Raw genomic sequence first — 18,243 nt, 5'->3', positions numbered from 1 at the left:
CCTGAGATCATGAGTCGAATGATTCATTCAGCTGAAACCAAGAGTCGGATGCTTAACAGACTGAGCCACCCAAGCGCCCCTGCCTTGCTTCTCTCTTAGTCACCCGTGCTCGGGGAGTCCAGTCATAGGTCATGAGGACGCTCAGCAGCCATAAGCAGGGCTTCACATGGCAAGTTCCGGAAGCCTCCTGCCAACAGCCAGCACCAGCCTGCCAGCTGTGTGAGCGAATCGCCTCGGAAGCGGATCAGCCGGCCTTGGTCGAGCCTGCAGGTAACTGCAGTCCCAGCTCACCTCTCGACGGCACCCCCAAGAGAGATCCTGAGTCTGTAGCAGCACCTGAGTCAGCAGCTAAGCCACTCTGGAATTCCTGCCCCCAGAAATCGTGTGGGGTCACGCTCTCTGTTGCCCCAAACCGCGAAGTTGGAAGGTACTAGTGGCAGTAGGTAATCCCGAGGAGCTCAGGAAATACGTGTGCCTGAGTGAAGGAACCAGTGAATGAATGAGTGATGAAAGCTGTGCTTCCCCCCCTTCCCCGCGTGCTCGTGAGGGCGCTCGCCCTACAGACGCCACCCAGGCCCGTGCATCCTCGCGTCCCAGCTTTGCGTATTAGAATAGTCTTCACAAACTTGAAAGATAGGAGGAAGCATTTCAAGGGAAACCAGATTTGCTAATCTCAGCTCATCTGGATTTCCAGTCGTCCCCAGTTCAGGACACGCTATTTTTGTGACAAAATTCGAACTAAGAATAAGCCATGTGCAACGGTATAATGTCACCGTCCTAGAAAAGGTACTTGTGCTAGACTTTAAATATATCAGCCTCGAAATGCCACTGGTGGATTGTTTCTATGGTACCAACCTATTTAAAGTGGTAACTAAGGGAGGATTCTTTTTTCCCCCAAATCTTTCGAAGGCATTATGGAGTCGGGGCTGTGGAATGGGGTGATGAGGACCGTGGACTTGGGTAACAGAAACAACCGGGGAAGTTTGTGGAATCCACGAGCTGATGCGTGCGGTGGGTTTGTCTCTGCGACCCCAAACAGGCCACACTCTCTACGTATTAGCTCGGGTAAGTGGCCGGAAATGGTGCGGGTGCCCCAGGCGTGGTGCAGCAGACGAAGCACCCAGCTGGACATCGGAACTCCTGGGTTTCAGGCATGGCTCCGTCCTTCAACTCGCTGGGTAGCCTGTGCACGCGGCCCCTTGCGGCCCAGCCTCCTCTGCTGTTTCATCTGACAAGTGTCCACGGCCCTGTCGGGCTCCTGCTAAGGAGCCTTGTTGCCTGGCAACCCTTCTGGGACAGCTCCACGTCTGAGCACCTCATTGGGAATCTAGACACGGGCCTGGATGTCCCCGAGGCCCAAAGCAAGGGTTTTTTTTCGGGCAGTGGCGGGAGACCATGGTGTCTGGTATGAAATTGGCATCTACAACTCTGGTTGCCTCTCCCCTTGCTTTTCTGGAGACCGGGCCTCTGAACCCAGAAATCCTGAGAAACCACCGATCTTTGCGGCTCAGCGGCCTCCCGTGCAGAGAGGTGCGAGGTGGGGTCTTTCAAATGAAAACAGTCATAACCATTTACTAAGCTCTTATTAGTTTTCCTATGGCCAGCAGCTTTAGATGCCTTCCTTAGCCACCCCTCTTTCTTTGGTCCTGAAAACAACCCTTTTAGAGTGCCACTGTCATCCCCATTTTGCAGATGGGGAAACTGAGGTGCAGTGAGGGGAAGCTACCTACCGCCGTCCCACATGGAGGAAGGAGCAAAGTGATTTGGATCCCTGATGTTTTACTCCACTAACTTCATTTAAAAAAAATTCTAGGGATGTGGGGGTGGCTTAGTTGTTAGGTGTCTGCCTTCAGCTCAGGTCATGATCCCAGGATCCTGGGATGGAGCCCTGCATCAGGCTCCCTGCTCAGCGGGAAGCTGCTTCTCCTTCTCCCACTCCCCCTGCTTGTGTTCCCTCTCTCACTGTCTGTCTCTGTCAAATATATAAATACAATCTTAAAAAAAAAAATCTAGGGGTGTCCGGGTGGCTCAGTCGGTCAACCGTCTGCCTTCGGCTCCGGTCATGATCCTGGGGTCCCGGGATCAAGTTCTGCATTGGGCTCTGTGCTCAACAGAGAGTCTGCTTCTCCTTCTCCCTCTGCCCCTCCCCAGGGCTTGTGCTCTCTCTCAAATAAATAAAATCTTTTAAAAAAAATTCTAAGTACACAGGGAACCTTTTTTTCCCCTTAATAACTTGAGACTAAGTTGCCTACCTGATACCCTATCACCCCCCCCAAATACTTCAGTATTTCCAGCAAACAAAGACATTTTCCAGTGTAACCACAGGACAACCAGCAGACTCCGGAGATTAACATCAACACATCATTACCATGGAAACCTCAGACCACATTTACATTCTGCCAGTTGTCCCCATAACTTCCTTTATAGAAAAAAAAGTCTAGTTCCGAATCATGTGTTGCATTTAGCTGTCACGTCTCCTTAGACTCCTTCAGTCTGGAGCCCTTCAGGGGTCTTTCTTTGATTGTCATGACTTGGGCACTACTGAAGATCACAGGCCAGTTGTCTGGTAGAACATCTCTTTATTTGGGTTTGTCTTAGGGTGTCCTCATGATTCCATCCCAGTTATGCGTCTTCGACGGGAACATCACAGGAGCGATGCTACCATCTCAGGGCGGCCTATCACATCATATCACGTGATGTCCACTTGGCCCATTGTTGGGATCAGAGCCTGTACTCTTAGTGACCCCACCACAGTCCACAAAGGCCCCCTCTCCAGAAGCCACATGGCAGGGTCCATTTGATGAAGCGAATCCACGAGCCTCAGTCCCTGGTGATCAGAGTAACCTCAGCTCCACCAAGTGGGCTGTAAAGCTGGAGAGAGAGCTACAGAGAAGCCAAGCTTACTTCTATCTTTGGCTTTGGCCTATAAACAGACGCATATACATTTCCAGGCCCAGACTCAAAACAGTTTCTCTCGTCTCCTTGTTTTTCCTTGCTCTGCTCCCTGGTGAAGCTTTTAGTCTGTTAGACTCTCCCCCCTCCCGCCTTCTCTTGTATGAAACCTCACTTTCTAATTTCTTTCCTGAGTACATACTGTGTGTCAGGCACGGTGACATTACATGTCAGTGGGGACACAGAGACCATGAAGTCACAGTGCCTGTCTCATGAAGATGGCAGTTAACTGGCTTCCTGTAGGTTCTTGATTCATTAATAACAACTGGAAGTTAGATCCAGATCTTTGACCAGAAGTCCAGGGCAATTCTAACAATTGCCTCTTGAATCTTTTCATCATATGGAGATGAGAGAGAGAGAAAGGATATAAGCCAAAATTAACAGCTAACACTTCCTAAGCACCTACGGTGTGGCAGGTGTGGTTGGAACGGCTTACATATTTTATCTCGCCGGATCCTCCACCATTTTGCAAAAGAGGAAACCGAAGCTTCCAGAGATGTAGTGACTTGCCTGAGGCCCACAGCTGTAAGTGGCAGAGCTGACATGGGGACTCCAGAGCCTGTGTGCTTACAGAGTCCAGAGGCAGCCAGGGATTTCCTGGGGGGCTGGTGCCTCTTTCCTTCACTGTTTCCCTTGAGCCTAGCACGGGGTAGGCACTCAGTACGTTTCTATTAGATCAGTAAATTTATTTTACTGATGAATGTATTAACCAACTGGCTGGAAAAGAAGAGAAGGGAAAGATCTCCTGGAGGGAATACTTGGGACCTCTGGAGCTTGCCCATTCATTCCTGCACTCTCTCAAGCTCCCGCAGAACGCAACTGCTCTGTGCCCACGACCGGGCGCCCCAAAGATACAGGAGGCAGCCTTGACCTTCATTATTCCCTCCTGCAGGCCAAGTCCCGGCCCCGCTACTGCCTCACGCTATTCCTCAGGACTATCCAGTGAGCTAGTCCTATATTCCCATTTTACAGATTTTGAATCTCAGGTTGGCAAAGGAGTCCATGCGGGCCAAGGTGGCTCGGCGCCGTCCACACCTAGAGGGCGCGGTAGGGAGGCCGGCGAGGCCAGGAAATACGCCTCCAGCCTTGCGAAGCCCTGAAAATCCCCGCCTCCTTTCTCGCATCTCAGCCCCGCCCTTCCAGAGCCGAAGGCGCTCGAGCCTTCCGTTGCTGCCTTGGCAACCAGCGCGCCGCTTCCGCTACCGAGTACGTCATTTCCGGCGCGCCAACCTAGACACATCCGGGTTTCGGCCGCCGGGGCCGTAAGCTGCTCACCTAGAGCTGGTGGCTGTATTTGGTCTGCGGGACCCGGGGGAGGTGAGTGGGGGCAGGGTGCGGGAAGAGACGGGGTGTGTGGGCGTGGTCCCAGCCAGTGGAGTGCGAGGGACCCCCCGAGCCCCTCCGCGAAGCCTGGCTTCCAGCCCCCCTGCTTTCGAGCTCTGCCCGCGTAGAACCCAGGGTAAGTTGGCCGACTTCCCTGAGCCTCGTTTTTCTTACCTGAAGCGTGGGAACGCTAACAGTACCCACCTCCTAGAAGTGACTTGATGCTTATATTAGCTTATCAGCCCGAAGCTTCTGGCAAGTATTTGGTACTGCTCTGTGCCAAAGGCTCTGTAACTCCTAGCAACCCTTCGGTTATTACGGTGTCCAAGGAGGCAGCGGTATTATTGACTCCCTACCTCCTCTGAGAACATTTCCCTCCGTTCCACTCTTGGGTGAGGTTGGGACTAGCTGCACCCAACCAGTGTGTCAGTGAGTAGAATAAAGCAGGGAGAACTTTGCGACAGAAGCGAGCAGAGGTAGTGAACTCCTTGTCCGTGAAGGCTGCTTGTAGCAAGCAACCGGTAGGTAAGAATCACAGTCGCTGTCCCATATTGAAAGTATTATCGTGAAGTGCACCGTGCTTGGCAGTTCGTCTGTAGGTAATACTCGAATACTCACTGAGTACCTGGTAGAGCTGGGATTTGAAGTCAGGCTGTGATTTTAGCAGTACTTTGTTAGGCTCCTTCCCTAATCCAGTAATAGTAATGATGATGGACCCAATCCTGGGGCTACAGTAACAGCTATTGTTCCTTGAGCGTTTGTATTCTGAGTGTTTTTTAACTTTTTTTTAAAAAGATTCTGTTTGCGAGAGAGAGAGAGAGGAGAGAACACGAGTGGGGGGAGGAAGGAGCAGAGGGCGAGGGAGAAGCAGACTCCCCGCTGAGCAGGGAGCCCGATGCGGGGCTCCGTCCCAGGACTCTGAGATCATGACCCAAGCCGAAGGCAGACGCTTAACCGATTGAGCCACCCAGGTGCCCCTGGGCTAGGTGTTTTTTAAGCACCATCTCATTTGATCTGGCTCACAGGCATTCTCAGAGGCGGTATAGTTAATCTACGGACGAAAGAGACCGCCGAATCTCATGACCCAGCTACCAGGAGGTGAATTCTCTGTGGCAGTACACAGATGTCTGTTAAGGTAGTGTTTATAATTACTACTGCCTTCAGAAGAGGTTCATGTTTTGGGAGGCAAACTTTAAATCTTAGGGTCTCACCAAGTAATGTATTTCAGAAAGCATATTCTAAAATCAGTCACGCCTGAGACTGTTGAGGGTCCAGATATAATACAAACTACAACAAAATCTGGGATCCAGGAAGATGCCCACCCGTTTCTGAGGCAATAATAAATAGAATAACATACTTAGTTATTTTTATGTGGTTTATATACATGTGAGTGTGATGTTTTATGACATTGACTAGGACAGAGGAATAGATGTTTAAGAATCACATGTTGTTCGGACGAGTCTTTTATCCCACCTGTTTAAATAGTGTTGTTTTCTAAAATATATTTTTAATGTCTGCTTTATTGAACTGCAACTGATTTTAACGGACTTTGAGTTTGGAGGACTTTCGAAGGGAGCAAGGAGCAGAGACTCAGGGAAGCCTACTGCTGCTCCCTGCAGGACTTACCACAAGACAGTGTGTGCCTTTTTTATCCCTTTGTTTAGTGACTGGCCATGTCGCTGTCCCACCTGTACCGGGATGGGGAAGGCCACATGGATGATGATGACGATGAGCGGGAGAACTTTGAGATCACCGACTGGGATCTCCAGAATGAATTTAACCCCAACCGGCAGCGCCACTGGCAGACCAAGGAAGAGGCCACCTATGGAGTGTGGGCCGAGAGAGACTCAGATGAAGAGAGGCCCAGCTTTGGAGGCAAACGGTACTGGCCGGCACGGGGCTGCTTCCCCCTTGCTTTAGGGAAGTAGGGAAGATGGAGAGGGGGTTGGGCAGATACCCCACTAAATATACTTCTCTTCTGGCCTTACTGAGTCCCGCAGCTACAACATCAGCTAGGGAGGCCCAGCTTCCTCTTTGGCTGGAGGGCTGCTCTTTTGCTGATTGAACCATCCGTTGGTGTTTAACGAGCAGTTATATGTATTAGGTCTTATACTCCCATTCCTTGCCTTCCGGGAGTCCAGACACTAGAGCATGGAGATAGGCAGGCATCAACAATTCCCACGGTGGAAGTCTGTAACTGACTTAGGACCTGAGGGAGAGTGTGACCTATACCGGGAGGTGAGGGAAGAATTCTCTAGAGAAACGACCCTTGAGCTTCTATGACAACAGAAGATAACGAGGGTGGTAGGGGAGAGGCAGGAGTATGCAGAGGCTCTTGAGGGGAGGTGACAGGTGTCCACGAGGGTACAGAAGGTGTTGCAGGCTGGAGTGCAGAAGAGGCCCGTGGGTCTGTGGTAGAGAGCAGATGACAGGGCTAGCAGTTATGTTTGGAGAAGACCTTTTGATGTGCAGAGTTGGCATGGAGCTCCAGGGGAAGGGGGAGCTCTGTGAGGCAGAGACAGGGTCCCTGCAGGGTTGGTGGCAGGGAGATGAGGATTCAGCCCAGCGTCTTTCTCCTCAGTGTGAGGTCCTGTGTGCACTGGCCACAGCTCGCTTGACCAGAGCTTGTAGCGAGTTTGGGTTTGTCTCCCTGTCCTGTCTGCGGCTATAGGCTCCAGCTTGTGGAGACTGTGCCTTTTTCACAAAGGAGGCTGGGGAGAAAGAGTATGGAGATTGGCTCAACCCCTTCTCATCTGGCAAAGAAACCTGAAAGTGGATGATAGAAGGATCAGAGGTCAAGAATTACATAGCTATGAGATAATGACGGCCCCTCACTTGTTCTGCACTCGTTGGTATCCTTTACCTTGTCAGAAAAGTACCATTATCAGCATCCCGTTTTACAGATGAAGAAACTGAGGCCAAAAGCACACGGCCAGGCTGAGAATCTGGACCTGACTCCTGAGTTTGGGCTCTTAACCCCTAAGTTACATTGCATCTTTTAGGAAACAATCCTCTGAATTCTGTGACTGCCGTGGGGATGTTTAATGACAGGCTGGTCATTGTATGAAGGGAACCGAGGTTTATGACATTGTAAGTACTGTTCTCGGGACAGTCCTGGTCAGCATAGCTACTCTCCATCTCGCGGAGTTAATTCCCCAGGTATTTTACTTTAGTTTTCATATTACTAAAAAAGGTAACGGACTTGAAGTTTTTCTAAGAATTTGACCGATATCATTAATATATTTTCCATTCATACAATTTTTTTTATTGTGTTTGATGGTTTTTATCTATCAGAATTTCTTTCTTGCTTGGTTTTTGTACTTGAAATAGGTCCAAAACACATGCTTTTTAAAGTAAGTTAATTTTGAAACATGTAAAAGGAAAGTTGCGTTATCTTGTCATATTTTGCATTTTTTTCCTGTAACTGACTTAGGACCTGAGGGAGAGTGTGACCTATACTGGGAGGTGAGGGAAGAATTCACCTGCAGGTGCCTTGAACACATCAGGCAACAGTGTTCGTGATTACAGGAAGCTAGATCTGGGGCCCTTTTGGTATAAGTGAATGTGTTGGTCTTTTAAAACGGATCCCTGGAGGTCCCCTCTAAGGGGTTCGCAGGCCAGAAGAGTTTCCACAAGCGATGCTGCAGAAGGCTCCTTATGGACCCCTGGGGGCCGTGTGTGTCCGCAGGGCCCGCGACTACTCCGCGCCAGTCAACTTCATCAGCGCTGGCCTCAAGAAAGGGGCAGCAGAGGAGGCCGAGCTGGAAGATTCGGAAGATGAAGAGAAGCCTGTTAAGCAGGATGACTTTCCTAAGGATTTTGGACCCAAGAAGTTAAAGACGGTAGCATCTTCATCTTAGGCTTGTGACCTTCGTAATGTCCTCGGGAGGTCATGCAGCCCAAGCATCTCCTACAGGTCGCGGGGGGGTGGGGCGCTCAGCAGAGGCCGGTTGTGCAGCTTTCTCCCCATGGTGGCGGGTTCCTTTGAGGTGCGAAGTGGGCAGTGCAGTCCCTTTGCTTTCCTAACACAAGGCACAGGTCTATTTTTGCTTCGTATGACGCTTTTCATGATGCTCTGACTGCCAGGCCCTTTTCCCGTCATCCAAGCTTGCTTTTTTAGGTTCTTCCTTCCTTTTCTTTTTCCATCAACTAAACTTTGGGTTTTTTTCTGCTCAGGGTGGCAATTTTAAACCCAGCCAGAAAGGCTTTGCAGGAGGAACCAAGTCTTTCATGGATTTTGGCAGCTGGGAAAGACACACAAAAGGCATCGGGCAGAAGCTGCTTCAGAAGATGGGCTACGTCCCTGGCAGGGGCCTCGGGAAGAACGCACAAGGTGGGGCGCCGGTGCCCTGCAGTCAGGCAGGAGGGCGGCGAGGCGGAAGAAAGAGGGGTGGGCTGGGGATTGCCTTGCTTTGTCTCTTTTCAGAGCACTTGAACCCGGCCGCCTGCTCCGCCAGCAGCAGACAGTTGTGCCCCTCAGCTGTCTGCTTTATCACACTCCAACAAAACACCTGTTCTGCAGGAGAAAGAGGCTTAGGCTTTGTAGAAGGCGGCTCAAACAGGCCGCAAACTGATAGGCTTCTTTGGGGCCTATCCAGTGTTTCTTAACAAATGAGTTTGTTACCGGTATTTATAAATAAGATACTTTCACCTAAGATTTCCGACTTTGCCTGGTAGGAATGGTCTTAGCTGCCAAGGACCTCGTGGCCTCCACACTCCCTGTTTTCTTTTGTCCCGGCACGCTTCCCTGCACATGAGTTTTCCTGGAACCCGGAGGCACAGGAGCCGGCCGACCGTGCCCGTGGCTATCTGTCCTTCAGGAATAGCAGTGACACACAGTGTGTAGCTTTTCCAACCCTAGAGACCGGAACCCTGGCTGAGCAAATCCCACATCGGGGCCTCCGTCGGCAGCCAGCAGCCCGGTCTCCTGACCTCGGGCCCCGTCCACACAGCTCCACTCACACGTCCCTGGCTCCTTGATACCTAAACCACACAGACCAAGCACTTGGGCTCTTCCTGCGGGACCTTGCTCGCTCTCTGTGTGACCTGTTTCCCGAGAGCCGTCACCAAGTGCACATAAATAATAGTGTCGATAATCCAGATTCCACCCCCCAAGTAGTTGTTCGGGTCACACCCAGGGTATGTTTTGAACACGTTAGGTGTGGGAAAAGTCCGAGAACCCCCATGGAGCTGGAGATGGTGACCTGGAATGAGAACAAGGGGACTGTCCTAATTCGAGCTTGTGACAGAATTAGCTGAAGGGGCGGGTGGGTGGTCTTCGCTGAAATGCTGTACTCCTGTCTCTAAACCCTTAGAAGAAAAGTTATTTCCAAGGCTTACGCGTGCCGTAAAGCGAGTAAAGTCTGGGACACAGGAGCTACCGAGTGAAATGGAGGGGGCCTCACTGAACTGCCACTTCACCTGCCTTCCTGCTGTCTGTAGTCTCTGACGGGTTCACTCCCTTACCAGAGCCTCCTCCAAACTGTAGAGTTTAGCACGCCAGAGTTCCCACTTACGTATGAATAGTTCTTTTCTCCCATACCAAAAAAAAAAAATCCAAGTGGACATAAAAAATCTGTATTTAGGACACACATAGCCTAATGTCAGCAACCTGTTGGGTGGCCCCATAAATGCTTAGCAATTTCAGATCCTACGGAACCTGAACAGTGTTCCAGGGGCAGAGAAGAGCCTTCCTTCCTGGGTTGTGTTACTCTGTGTGAGGACTAAGCAAGGGGGTTTCACTGATGGCTTGTCCTGTGATCTCGTTTATCTTTTGCTGAAATTTGTCAGGTATCATTAACCCGATCGAAGCCAAGCAGAGAAAGGGAAAAGGTGCCGTGGGAGCTTATGGCTCGGAGCGGACCACTCAGTCCCTGCAGGACTTCCCCGTGGTTGACTCTGAAGAAGAAGCGGAAGAGGTAACCAGAGGTCGGGAGTCACGGGCGGGTGACGGTGGTTGGTTCGTGCGTCTGTTCATTCGTCCCGTCAGTCTGCAGGTGTCTGCGGCACGCCTCTGTCGGCCCCGTGCTGGCGCGGGCTGTACCGCGAGGAACGGCGTAGAGCCCGGAGCGCAGACACAGACAGTGAGCAGCTGCAGTGTGCTTAGTGAGGGCAGGCGGCGCGGGGAAGTGCCCGCGTGGGAAGTAAGGTGGGGGGGTGACATACATAAATGGGGTGGTCAGGGAAGGTGTCTCGGGCAAGGAAACCATCCGTGCCTATGTGGCAGAAGAAGGCACAGGCACGGGGCCAGTCCTGAGGCCAGAGGACGCAGAGCGCGAAGCCCCGAGCCTGCCGGTGGAGAGGCCGTAGAGGCTGCGGCGGGCTGGCTTTCGTCTCGAGTGTGGCAGGGAGGCCGCCAGGAGCCGGGTGTCGCTCTGCTCCGGCAGCAGAAGGGGCCAGCTCTCCAGACTGAGGTACTTTTTCCCCCTTTGCGTTTACGAGGGGAAGCAGGAGCCTGCAGACATGTGCTGTCACCGTTCTTGTCACGGAGCCTCTCCTTTTGTTGAGGCAGCAGGTGTCCACTGCTCGGAGTCGGGGGCTCCAGGCACGCAGCAGACGTGAGCAGGGAGCCGGGTGTGAGGCAGCGAGGAGTGGTGGGGCCTGAGGCCGACAGGCGAGGGCCTGGCTCTCTACAGGCTGCTTCCTGTTCACCTCCAGGCAGTTGTTGCTAGAAACACGGGCTCAGTAGTGCTTGATTTTCAGATTTTCCTGAAGTAGAAGTCCAGATTTTTTTAGGGGGAAAAAAAAATACAAGTTTAAAATCAGTGTGAGGAAACGAGGGCAAGCACAAAACCCGCTTCTGTGGGCTGGACTCTCCTCCCCTCAGAGCGAGTTTCCTTCTCCGCTGCAGGTCTTCCTGTGGAAAAGTTTTGCAAACCCTGATTACAAAAGGTATCTTCGCCTTAAGACTCGGGCCTGCTTATTTACCTTCATTTTCAATGAGAACTAAGGTTTTGTGTACTTAAAAAAAAATTCTTGATATTGTTCCCTGAGGTGAATTTAAAACTAGCCTAGTGCTCGCCCCTCGTAGCTGCTCCGTAGCGTGGCCTTCGTCTGGGTGTTTCTCCTTCCGGTCTGGAGCACCTGCTTTCCGAACCTTCTCATTTCTAAGAGGGGCTGGCCGTCGGGGAGTCTCAGGACCCGGTTTTAGTATCACACAGGCACACTGCTCAGCACAGAGCCTTGTGTAAATGGAAGACCACACCGAGTGAAGGTCTGTGAATGGTCTCCACGGCCCCAGCTGCTGTAAAAAGCGGCCTTTGTTGTTTGACGCACCGCCTCCCTCTGCTTCAGGAGTTTCAGAAGGAGCTGAGCCAGTGGAGGAAAGACCCCAGCGGAAGCAAGAAGAAGCCCAAATACTCATACAAGACAGTGGAAGAGTTGAAGGCCAAGGGCAGGATTAGTAAGAAGCTTGCCGCCCCCCAGAAGGAGCTTTCTCAGGTCAAGGTAAGGGGGCCCTCGGGACGGGCCCTGGGAAACACAAGTAATGCCACACCCAAGCCTGGTCAGTCACCAGACGTTCTCGCGGGTCCCGTCGGGTCTTCTGTCTAGGCTAGTGAATTGTTTTTTCTCACCGGGCAGTAGCTGCCCCCGTTCACTGCACTCACACGTCCAGGGACAGCTGTCGCGTTCTGAGGGCCGGGCACTCAGGGCGCACTCGTGGTACGTGAGACAGTGGCCCCTTCTTCCTGAAGTGACAGTCTGTGAACTTAAGAACATTCCCGTGATAAAAACGCAGTGTGAAGATGGTTTTTAGTGAGTGTGTAATCCCAGAGAATGAAGTACTAGATTATTTGGTCCTACCCGTGTGGCTAGACCTTTCACGGTTTTCTGGTTTGGTGTGGGGCTGGCTAGTTTGTATATAAGCCTTGTCTGTGTTTCAGACATTCTCTAAGGATAGATTCTTAGAAGTACAATCACTGGGTTAAAAATAGGAAGCTTTTTAAGGCTCCTGAATAGTGGAAAGGGTGCGCTAACTCAGTCTGTGACTAGGAGTGCACGAGAGCGTCCTCGGGGCGTACCAGCATGGAGTATTTTCAGTTTTAGAAATGGATTAAATTTTCAGCCACTGTTAATGTGCCTATAGTCCTGGGTTTTCCATTACTTTCCCGAGTGGCCAGAGGACAAGGGTGACCGTTGTCTGTTGCAGTTTGGCGTAGGACAGTGTGTGTGTGTGTGTTTCTCGGCGGGGAGGGCTGGTAAGCCACGCAGCTGCGCAGGGCCTAGCCAGAGACTTGGAGTCCGTAGACGCAGGCAGGGCCTGAGGTGTTCCGTGTTTAGTTTTCTCCGGCTGACTCTAACGCACGTGGCTCTTGGGGACACTCTTACTTCCCGTGCTGGCGGATGGCTTTGTCTCAGTATGCTTTATATTCCAGTTTTTCCTCCGCTTTCTTGAAATGCTCATTTCCTAAGTTGCCCTTGCCTAATCACTGTTTTCTCGTGTGTCATTTTGTTTCTAAGTCAAAAGACGACTTACTACAGAGCAGTGTGTCGTACCATTTAGGCAATTAGGAAACACAGAGACAAAACTATTCTTTTCCTTCCTTCCTATAGGTTACCAGTTTTAACACCTTGATGCACGTCCTTCTAGATCTCTTTCTTTGCCTAAATACGCATTTTTCTTCTACCACAATGTGACGGTCTGATTGCATATGCTGTTTTATTACGGGCCTCCGTCAGTGTCGCCTCTCCTTTGCCACAGAACTAGATTTTCTTCTCAGCTAAGTAGTCTGTACTCACAAGGGACCAGGTTGGAAGTGCTGGCTGCGTCCTGCGGGCCCCCCCAGCCCCCCGCCATAGCGGGGCTCATGCACACCTGCACCCGTGTCCTGCCGTCTCGCGCTCTCACAGGGCGGTGACGGCGCACACTGACCCTCCCCCCACGCCACCTCCTCCCAGGTCATCGACATGACCGGCCGGGAGCAGAAGGTCTACTACAGCTACAGCCAGATCAGCCACAAGCACAACGTCCCCGACGACGGGCTGCCGCCGCAGTCCCAGCAGCCGCCACAGTCCCAGCAGCCGCCACAGCCCGGCAAAGAGGCCAAGGCGCCGGGCTTTGCGCTGCCCGAGCTGGAGCACAACCTGCAGCTGCTCATCGACCTCACGGAGCAGGAGATCATCCAGAGCGACCGGCAGCTGCAGCACGAGCGGGACATGGTGGTCAACCTGTCGCACGAGCTGGAGAAGATGTCGGAGGTCCTGGAGCACGAGGAGCGGGTCATCGCCAACCTCAGCAAGGTCCTGGAGATGGTGGAGGAGTGCGAGCGGCGCCTGCAGCCCGGCTGCAGCGACCCCCTCACGCTGGACGAGTGCGCCCGTGTCTTCGAGACCCTGCAGGACAAGTACTACGAGGAGTACAGGATGTCCGACCGCGTGGACCTCGCCGTGGCCATCGTCTACCCGCTCATGAAGGAGTACTTCAAGGAGTGGGACCCGCTGAAGGTGGGTGGCTGGTGAGATGAGCCCCTCTGCTCCCACCTGGGGTGGGGAGGGTGAGGGGGTGGGCCCGGGCCGGGAGAGGCTGCACGGGGCAGGGGGCTGCGTCACGGCCGCGTCTCCCCCCAGGACTGCGCTTACGGCACCGAGGTCGTCTCCAAGTGGAAGAGCCTCCTGGAGAACGACCAGCTTTTATCCCACGGCGGGCAGGACCTCTCGGCAGATGCCTTTCACAGGTACTGACTTGGGGACGGGGAGGAAGATGCCGCTGCGGAGGGTGGGGACTGGTCCTGCTCTAGAGGTTTCTGTTTACTCATCCACCCTGCGCCCGTCAGCGTCACGCACGGGCTGGGCGCCGGGCTTGCCCTGGGAGTAAGGCAGACAGCCTCGGTCTGCAGGGAGTGGAAAAGGCAGGTGGAGGGTAAAGAAGCGGACAGACAAGGCCAGCGATGGAGAACAGAAAGGACACACCCGTTTGGGGTGGCGAGAGTAGTTGGAAGCAGACGTCTCTGAGAGGAGGTGACATCTGAGTTGTGACCCACGAGGTGAGTCAGCTGCTCACAGAGCTCTAGTGGGAAGGCAGGCTGTCCCTGGAAGAGGGGACCCTTGTGCCCCCACAGCAACCCTGCCAGGCAGGCGGGAACTGGCAGGGCGCCCCAGGCCCTGCGGATGAGCAGACGGCTGGGCGAGCAGGGATGAGGCAGGTGCAGGTCCGGCCAGTATGGGGACTGGCCCGGTGGTTTGCTGTGCTTGCATTTCTGTGCCTTTTTCTTTCTTATTCCGGAGAGGTGGTGGGCGTATTTGGTCTGCTTTGAAACCTGTCCTTGCAGTTAGGCTGCCCGCTGCCTTTCTCCCACAGGCTGATATGGGAGGTCTGGATGCCTTTTGTTCGAAATATCGTCACCCAGTGGCAGCCAAGGAACTGCGACCCGATGGTGGACTTTTTGGACAGCTGGGTGCACATTATTCCCGTGTGGATCTTAGATAACATCCTGGACCAGCTCATCTTCCCCAAGCTGCAGAAGGAGGTAGGGCCCCGAGTTGTGGGGGGACCGCTGGCGTAACCAGGGGCCCTTCTCTGCTCTCTCGGTGCCGCCAGGAGGCCTGGAATGAACCAAATCTGCTGACACGGTTACTGTCCTATGGGTAACTCCAGCCCTTTTGTCGGCACTGTTCCCCCAGGGCCTCCCTGTTTAAGGAGGGAATCCATTTTCTTGGTTTCTCTCATGCGAACAGAACGTGTGCCATCGCGGAGATTCCGCGCTTGCCCCGGGGGCGTTAGTTTGGTTGTGCAGAGGCCTGTGGGAACTCCGTGCTCTTGGCCACACGGTGCATCTGGAACTGCTGCTTTGTCCCACGCCTTCTGCAGGTGGAAAACTGGAACCCGCTGACGGACACTGTGCCCATCCACTCCTGGGTCCACCCGTGGCTGCCCCTGATGCAGGCGCGCCTGGAGCCCCTCTACTCCCCCATCCGCAGCAAGCTGTCCAGCGCCCTGCAGAAGTGGCACCCCAGTGACTCCTCCGCCAAGCTCATCCTTCAGCCCTGGAAAGACGTCTTCACCCCGGGCTCCTGGGAGGCATTCATGGTCAAGAACATAGTACCCAAGCTGGGTGAGGAAATGGGGAAAGGGCATTAGGTCCAGCAGCTTTGGTGCCCTGGTGTCCTGGCCAGCAGTAAGGATCTGGGCTTCCTAAAACATGGGCTTGGAGCTCCCGGAGAAAGCCGAGGACGCAGTATTGCTTGCCACGCTAAGTGCCATTCTGCGCACAGAGGTGGGAGATAAATGTACCCGGGGTCCTGACGACATCAGCGGCCTCAGACTCCGCAGGCCTCCTGGCTCCTGATTAGTCTGGTTGGGGCTTCTGGGAACATGCTAGGTGTTGGTGTTCTGAAATTTTCGTGGTATTTGATTTTAAATACGTATTATGTCTGGGTTATAAAAGAAAACGGTTTTTAAGAATTGCCATGTCAAGAGCTTAAAACTGACGCATAAAAGCAGATGTAGCCCAGTGTTGTCTGATGAGGAGTCTGCTCTGTGCTTCTGTGACTCTGCCTTAAAGCCTGGGCTGCTCTCGCAGGGATGTGCCTCGGGGAGTTGGTCATTAACCCCCACCAGCAGCACATGGATGCCTTCTACTGGGTCGTCGACTGGGAAGGGATGATCTCTGTGTCCAGCCTGGTGGGGCTGCTCGAGAAGCACTTCTTCCCCAAGTGGCTCCAGGTACACCCTGCTTTGCCGTGGTTTGGGGGGCGGGCTGGGATGGAGGCGGGTCTGACTGGAGGAGCTTGATCCCTGGACCGCTGTCAGGTTGTGCTCTCACACAGAGCAAAGACGAGCAGTGATCCCAGCAGCCACTATTTACCGAACGTGCACCACACACCAGATGATAAGCACCTCTTGTGCGTTCGCTCTACTCCTCACCCCCTACCTTTGCGGGCGGGGGGGGGGGGGACCGTCGTAGCCCTGTTGTTTAGAGGCTGAGGTTCAGCGAATTTACATTCAAAGGCACTCCGCTGCCAAGCTGACTCAGATTCCGCGCTAAATGCCAGACTGTTCAGTCCCTACAAGTGTCACCAGCTTCTAGGACCACAGTCAGACCAAAACAAAAGGCCCCTTGGGAAGTTTTGCTCCCATTCGCCACCACTGTGGACGCAAGTTCCTGATTTGTTTCTTTTTGGCAGGTGCTGTGCTCTTGGCTCAGTAACAGCCCGAATTATGAGGAGATCACCAAGTGGTACCTGGGCTGGAAGTCCATGTTCTCAGACCAAGTGCTGGCACACCCATCTGTCAAGGACAAATTTAACGAAGCACTTGACATCATGAACAGGGCGGTGTCCTCCAACGTCGGTGAGTGGGGATTCTGCTCGGGATGTCCTGGCCCTGAGCACCATGCTTGTGAACATGCACGTGACACAGAAGCAAGAGTTTTTGGGTACCTGTGGGCTGTCCGCTCTAACACGGACTCTTCCCCACCGGCCCCCCTGCCCAGCTCTCCCCGCACTGGGAGGGGCACAGGGCCCTGACCCGAGCCTGACGGCAGCTGGATTCACACTAGGGGGGAGCCTGCCTCTAGGGCCACCTTCCAGGTTCGCCAGCATGCCTGTGGAGAGCTCAGTGCGCCAGTCCAGTGCGCCAGCTCGCCGCATGGCGTCGGACACAGCCTCTCCTCACCTGGCCTATTGACTGTGAAACAGAATGCCTGCTTCTAGAGGTTCTTACCTCAGAGGGGCGAAGTGAGCCACAGTCCATACAGCACTTTGCAGCTGGTGTCTTTGTTGTCCCCGAAGTAGGCAGGTGACTGTCCACTTGATACCCACCCCCAGCTTGTGCCTGGGTGAGTCACTGTCTAGGTCAGTGTGCTCGCACCCTACACAAGGGCCACTGTGGTACCCAGGCCAACCCTGCTTCAGAGAGAAGCTCCATAAGGCCGAGAGCTTGGTCAGCGTCACACAGCTAGAGTGGCAGCTGGGACCGTAATTTCTATTTCCTGAACCTTTAATCCTTTGAGCCTGTTACACGAAAAGAGCGTTCACAGAGTATATATTCTGTTGAACGAGGCAGATAGACTTCCACGCTCTCTCTCATCCAGGCCCCTCAGTGGGCCGTCCCCAGTTTCATACTCTCCAGAAACTCTCCCTCGGCCGCCCCGGCCCCAGGCCACCTCCTAGAGCTGTTCCCACCCGTTCCCCTCAGCACTGGACACTTGTGGCCCTGCACTGTCCTTCAACATCTATTTGAGCTCCCCAAATGCATTCTAAATTCCTCCAGGGCCGGGGCCTCTGTGGAGAAGCTCAGAGTAAACTAGGCTGGGCCGTGTGTTGTCAAGGTTTCCAGCCCTGGAAGGATCGAGCTCTTGCAGGAATTCATGCTAATCACCCCTCTGGTTACTACACATTAGCCAAAAACCTTCAGACCAATTTTTGTGTGACAGCAGGCAGTTGTTTAAACTTGCCCAAGGTGCTTGCCATCTGCCTCAGTGCTTTGTGTCTAGGAGGCCCAGCTGTCCCTCCCTCCGAGTCACAAGTGTCCGTTTCTGTGCGGTTGGAACCCCTCTCCTCACGCCCCCCCCGCCCCCCGGCTCTCCCAGGTGCCTACATGCAGCCCGGAGCGCGGGAGAACATCGCCTACCTCACGCACACGGAGCGGAGGAAGGACTTCCAGTACGAGGCCATGCAGGAGCGACGGGAGGCTGAGAACATGGCCCAGAGGGGCATCGGCGTGGCTGCCAGCTCCGTGCCCATGAACTTTAAGGACCTCATTGAGACCAAGGCCGAGGAGCACAATATCGTTTTCATGCCGGTCATCGGGAAGCGACACGAAGGGAAGCAGCTCTACACGTTTGGCCGCATCGTCATCTACATCGACCGAGGAGTGGTGTTCGTCCAGGGCGAGAAGACCTGGGTGCCCACCTCCCTGCAGAGCCTGATCGACATGGCCAAGTAGAGGGGGCAGGCTGCGCCTTGCACTGGAGAGAGGGCCTGGGCGGGGGCGTGGTCACGAATAAATGGTATTTTAAACCTCCTTTG

The 18,243-nt window shown here is 53.6% G+C and overlaps 1 protein-coding gene across 2 annotated transcripts; it reads left to right on the top strand.

The window, feature by feature from the left end:
* The first annotated feature begins 4,160 nt into the window (after positions 1-4,160).
* Positions 4,161-18,239, top strand: TFIP11 (tuftelin interacting protein 11). Of its 2 annotated transcripts, none has more exons than XM_026484693.4 (13): positions 4,161-4,269; positions 5,940-6,157; positions 7,964-8,117; positions 8,452-8,608; positions 10,066-10,193; positions 11,569-11,721; positions 13,174-13,719; positions 13,843-13,949; positions 14,573-14,741; positions 15,083-15,326; positions 15,795-15,937; positions 16,399-16,564; positions 17,805-18,239. In XM_026484693.4, exons 2-13 carry the CDS (start codon positions 5,949-5,951, stop codon positions 18,158-18,160), a joined length of 2,532 nt encoding a protein of 843 aa, XP_026340478.2. In that variant the 5' UTR covers positions 4,161-4,269; positions 5,940-5,948; the 3' UTR covers positions 18,161-18,239. The 2 variants fall into 2 exon arrangements, with proteins under 2 accessions (XP_026340478.2, XP_026340480.2); XM_026484695.4 differs by having other exon boundaries at positions 4,185-4,411.
* The last annotated feature ends 4 nt before the right edge of the window (positions 18,240-18,243 follow it).

The sequence above is a fragment of the Ursus arctos genome, unplaced genomic scaffold (assembly GCF_023065955.2).
Source record: "Ursus arctos isolate Adak ecotype North America unplaced genomic scaffold, UrsArc2.0 scaffold_34, whole genome shotgun sequence".
Taxonomy (NCBI): Eukaryota; Metazoa; Chordata; class Mammalia; order Carnivora; family Ursidae; genus Ursus; species Ursus arctos.
The sequence above is the reverse complement of the archived record's forward strand: the minus strand, read 5'-3'. Positions and strand labels throughout refer to the sequence as shown.

Excerpts from the sequence above, each read along its gene's own strand:
- TFIP11 (XM_026484693.4), top strand. The coding sequence starts at position 5,949 with ATGTCGCTGTCCCACCTGTACCGGGATGGGGAAGGCCACATGGATGAT. Across the intron at positions 11,722-13,173 it reads AGGAGCTTTCTCAGGTCAAG|GTCATCGACATGACCGGCCG; the intron begins GTAAGGGGGCCC and ends ACCTCCTCCCAG. Across the intron at positions 15,327-15,794 it reads GAACATAGTACCCAAGCTGG|GGATGTGCCTCGGGGAGTTG; the intron begins GTGAGGAAATGG and ends CTGCTCTCGCAG.